Source organism: Choloepus didactylus, chromosome 25 (genome assembly GCF_015220235.1).
Source record: "Choloepus didactylus isolate mChoDid1 chromosome 25, mChoDid1.pri, whole genome shotgun sequence".
Taxonomy (NCBI): Eukaryota; Metazoa; Chordata; class Mammalia; order Pilosa; family Megalonychidae; genus Choloepus; species Choloepus didactylus.
This window is the reverse complement of record NC_051331.1, coordinates 1,668,531-1,672,125: the sequence shown is the minus strand read 5'-3', so window position 1 is coordinate 1,672,125 and position 3,595 is coordinate 1,668,531. Positions and strand designations below refer to the sequence as shown.

The 3,595-nt window shown below is 64.2% G+C and overlaps 1 protein-coding gene across 2 annotated transcripts; it reads left to right on the top strand.

Moving 5' to 3' along the window:
• The first annotated feature begins 338 nt into the window (after positions 1-338).
• Positions 339-2,988, top strand: LRRC25 (leucine rich repeat containing 25). Of its 2 annotated transcripts, none has more exons than XM_037818034.1 (3): positions 339-478; positions 960-1,771; positions 2,669-2,988. In XM_037818034.1, the coding sequence occupies exons 2-3, from the start codon at positions 969-971 to the stop codon at positions 2,796-2,798; spliced, it is 933 nt and encodes a 310-aa protein (XP_037673962.1). In that variant the 5' UTR covers positions 339-478; positions 960-968; the 3' UTR covers positions 2,799-2,988. The 2 variants fall into 2 exon arrangements, with proteins under 2 accessions (XP_037673962.1, XP_037673961.1); XM_037818033.1 differs by having other exon boundaries at positions 341-491.
• Positions 2,989-3,595: the final 607 nt, after the last annotated feature.

The following is a 3,595-nucleotide window of genomic DNA, read 5'->3' as shown; positions in this document are numbered from 1 at the left end:
GAGCATCTGTGTCCAGCTATGTCCCTTACCAAAAAGATGGGGGGTCCCTGAGGGTCTGAGCAGAACAGGTTTCTTGGGGCCCACACTAAGCAGAAGGGATGATGGTTGAATGAATAAATAACTGCAGGGGTTGGGAGTAGACTGAGCAGGGGCCAGGGGGCGAGCTGATGAGGTGCGGGTCCCCTGGGTGCTCACGGGGACCTGCGGTCTTGGGGCTCCAGCCAGAGGGGAAGCGCCCCGGGGGCCGCCCCTCCCCCGCCTCTGAGAACCTGGGCCACGGCGCTGGGGGGGCGGGTCCCGCTCTCTTCTCCATCCTTCCCCTCTGCGCTCCGCCCGGACCCAGTTCCTCTTCCCTGCAGTCACTGGGTGCAGAGCCCGGGGAGCGCCAGCGACCGCAGTGGCGCCACGGAGGGTGCGGGATCTGCCCCTGCGTCGGCCCCAGAGCCCGCAGCGCCCCCCGCGGAGGCCGAGGCGGCTGGTGGGTCGCAAAGGTGGGTGGGTCCACGGGATCGTGGGGCTACGGGCGGGGGGACACCCGGGCAGAGGCCCCTCCTGACAGCCCGCGGCTCCTGCAGCTCAGGGAGAAAACTCACGGGTCGGGGGGGCGGGTGGGGTGGGGGCGTTTCTGGGGACACCACTCGTGCCCAGGCCCCATCTGGGCCACTGAGGACACCTGAAATGCCTGCGAAATGGACACAGCCCCAAGGGGCTTATCTGGGGGCTGGTGAAGGGGTCCACCTGGACCGGCTGTCTCTTCCTCGGCCCCCAAGTCCTCCAGGCATGGCAGGTTAGGTCCCTATCTCCCAGAAAGGGGTAGCTCAGATTCACGCAGGGGTGATGAGCCAGGGTGCTGGATTTTACTGTTTCGGAAGCGGCCTGAGTGGATCTCAGGCAGTGGCGGTGGGGTGGCCACAGGGGCTGAGGAGGGAGCTTTTTTACTTAATCCGATGTCTGCTCAGGTTGCCTGAATGGAGGGTGCCCTGGCCTGGGTGCTGCCGCTGCTGCCGCTGCTGCTGCAAGATCCGGGCAGCTGGGGTCTGTCCTGCAGCGTGTCCTCGGAGCCCGTGAACTGGAACGTGGCCTCCAATGCCCAGTGCCTGAACTTCAGCGGCCTCGGCCTGAGCCTGCCCCAGAACCAGTCCCTGCAGGTGGGCGGCCTGGAGCTGCTCGACCTGTCCCGGAACGGCCTCCCCGCGCTCCCGCCGGCCTTCTTCGCCGACCTGGAGAAGCTGCGGATCCTGAACGTGACGGGCAGCCGGCTGGGCCGCGTGGACAGGGCGCTGGCCTTGCGCTGTGAGCTCGACTTGCGAGCCGACTGCGGCTGCGGCCTGGCGGCCTGGCACGAGGCCCGGCGGGACAACTGCTCCGGCCAGCTGCCCCTGCAGTGTCTGGACGCGGCCAGCGGTGCCTGGCACAACCTCTCAGCCTTCCTGGAGGCCGGCTGTCCCCCCGGCCTGGGCCCGGCAGCCATCGGCGGCCTGGTGGCCGGCGGAAGCCTGCTGGCGGGGGTCGCCGTCGCCGGCCTGGTGCTGGCCTGGAGGCTTTGGGGACGCTGGACGGCCAGCACCTGGGACACGGGCAAAACTCGCGCCGCCCAGGAGGGTCCCAGGCCCGGCTCTGGGCGACAGCCGCGGTACGGCAGCCGGGGTCTCGGCTCCAGGCCCCCTGCGGGCGCCCTCGCCAGCCCCTGCACGTCCGACTACGAGAATGTGTTTGTGGGGCCACCGGACGCCGGGCCCAGCCTGCAGGGAGACCCATGGGCTGAACACAGGTGAGTGAGCCTGGCACGTCCGAGCACGTCCCCGCGGGGTTCTCATCTGGAAACCGGGGTCCTGACAGCCCCTGCCTTGTGGGTGCAGGTATACGGGGCAGGCCTCTGCCTCCATGACCTCCAAACCCAGTTTCTGGCTGCCACGGAAGGGGAGACGAGGCGAGCGTGCAAGGCAGGAGGAAAGTGTGGGCTGTGAGCCGCCGGCCTGACCTTGCAGGGTTTGAGGACGCTGGGGGGGCTCTGAGCAGAAAGGGGCTGTGTCCGAGCAGCAGCGTCCAGGCTAGGAGGCAGGGAGGCCAGCTGGAGGCTGTGGCTGAGAAAACCACGCTGTGCAAAGCACATGCCAATACAGCTGGAAAGCAGAAGTGGTCTCTGGTCCCGAGGTTTTCAACTCCCTAAGGCTGCAGCCAGTGCCTCGGATGCTCACCGCTGTCCCGCTGTCACCAAGGTCTCAAGGCCAGCTCCCCTCCTGCCCCTGGCCTCCAAAATCACTCCGCTTAGAATTGCATCATCCCCTCTTACATTTTACAGTTGTAGAATCGGAGTCTTCAAGAGGCAGGGAAATGGCTGAGCCCAAGTCAGAAACAAACGTTGGCTCCCAGTCCTGTCCACCCCCCATAAAAGCACTTAAGAGTTTACAGTAGTTCATACTACAGTGTGAGTGACTGATATACACCACTGACCCAAACCAGGGGAGCTGACAGGATGCAGGGGGTGGGTTTAGAATACTAGCACTGCCCTCAGAGAAAGGTGGGTGGGGCTGGGGGTCAGAATGCCACCTCGTGCCTCAGTTGCCCCACCTGTAAATATTAGGGGTGGCCCCAGCCTCCTGGAACTTTCTTTGCCTCTCTAAGTCCCCGGCCCTGCCACCTAAGCCCCTCCTGTCTGTCCCCACAGGGCTTCAGAGCAGGACTTCTACATGAATTACGAGAGTGAAGGCCAGGACAATCAGCCCATCTACTGTAACCTGCAGTCGCTGACCCGGGTCCCACCGGATGAAGAGGAGTATGTGATCCCCGGCCACTGAGCCTTCGTCATCCCGCCTCCACTGGCCCGTGACCCTGGGCCTTCGACTCCCCCAGGCCTCGGCCTTCCCCTTTGACGAAGGGGTATGGTGTCCTTTGCAGCCAGGAGGGCTGAGGTGTGAACCCAGCCACGGCATGCAGGCGGTGCTCAATAAACGCGGCGGGTCCAGTGAGGCTGTTGGCTCAGGGTGATCCTGGTATGCAGTTTAATTTGGGGACCCCCTGGGGTTGTCCGACACTGGGAAGTGATCCAGGGGTGGGGGAGGGGAGCTGCAGCCTCCGTCCCCACTCCTGTCCCTAACCCTACCTCTTCCTCCTGGTATAAATCAGGCCCCATCCCTCCCCTGCTCACACACCCTCCATGGCTCCCCATTGCTCTCAGAACGAACCCACGCCCCTCCCTGTGGCCCACAAGGCCCAGAGGGGTCCAGCCCCCTGCCTGCCTCTGCCCCGTTTTCGACAGCTTGGTTACTGGGCTTTGCATCTGCTGCTGCCTCTGCTGGGGTGCCCGTCCCCCAACTCTCTCCCTGGTCCTTTACTCCTTCAGGTCTCAGCACAAACAGCACCCCCTCAGGGACCCTCCCCAGTCCAACCCTCACAATCACTTCTGCCCCCCGATCACTAGCACGTCACCCGGGTCGAATCCTCTGCACAATTCGTACTACAGTCAGTCCTTTTCTTATGATTTACCTTTGTACTTATTTGTCTCCTGAGCTCCACGAGGGTGGCTGTTCTTTCCTGTCTTGGCACTGCCATGTCCTCAGGGCTCAGCCTGAGCTGGCACAGAGTGGGCGCTTGC

What these genes read in the sequence shown, in the direction of transcription:
- LRRC25 (XM_037818034.1), top strand. Translation starts at nt 969, where the DNA reads ATGGAGGGTGCCCTGGCCTGGGTGCTGCCGCTGCTGCCGCTGCTGCTG. An exon ending in GACCCATGGGCTGAACACAG is followed by an intron (nt 1,772 to 2,668) that starts GTGAGTGAGCCT and finishes CTGTCCCCACAG; the next exon opens with GGCTTCAGAGCAGGACTTCT.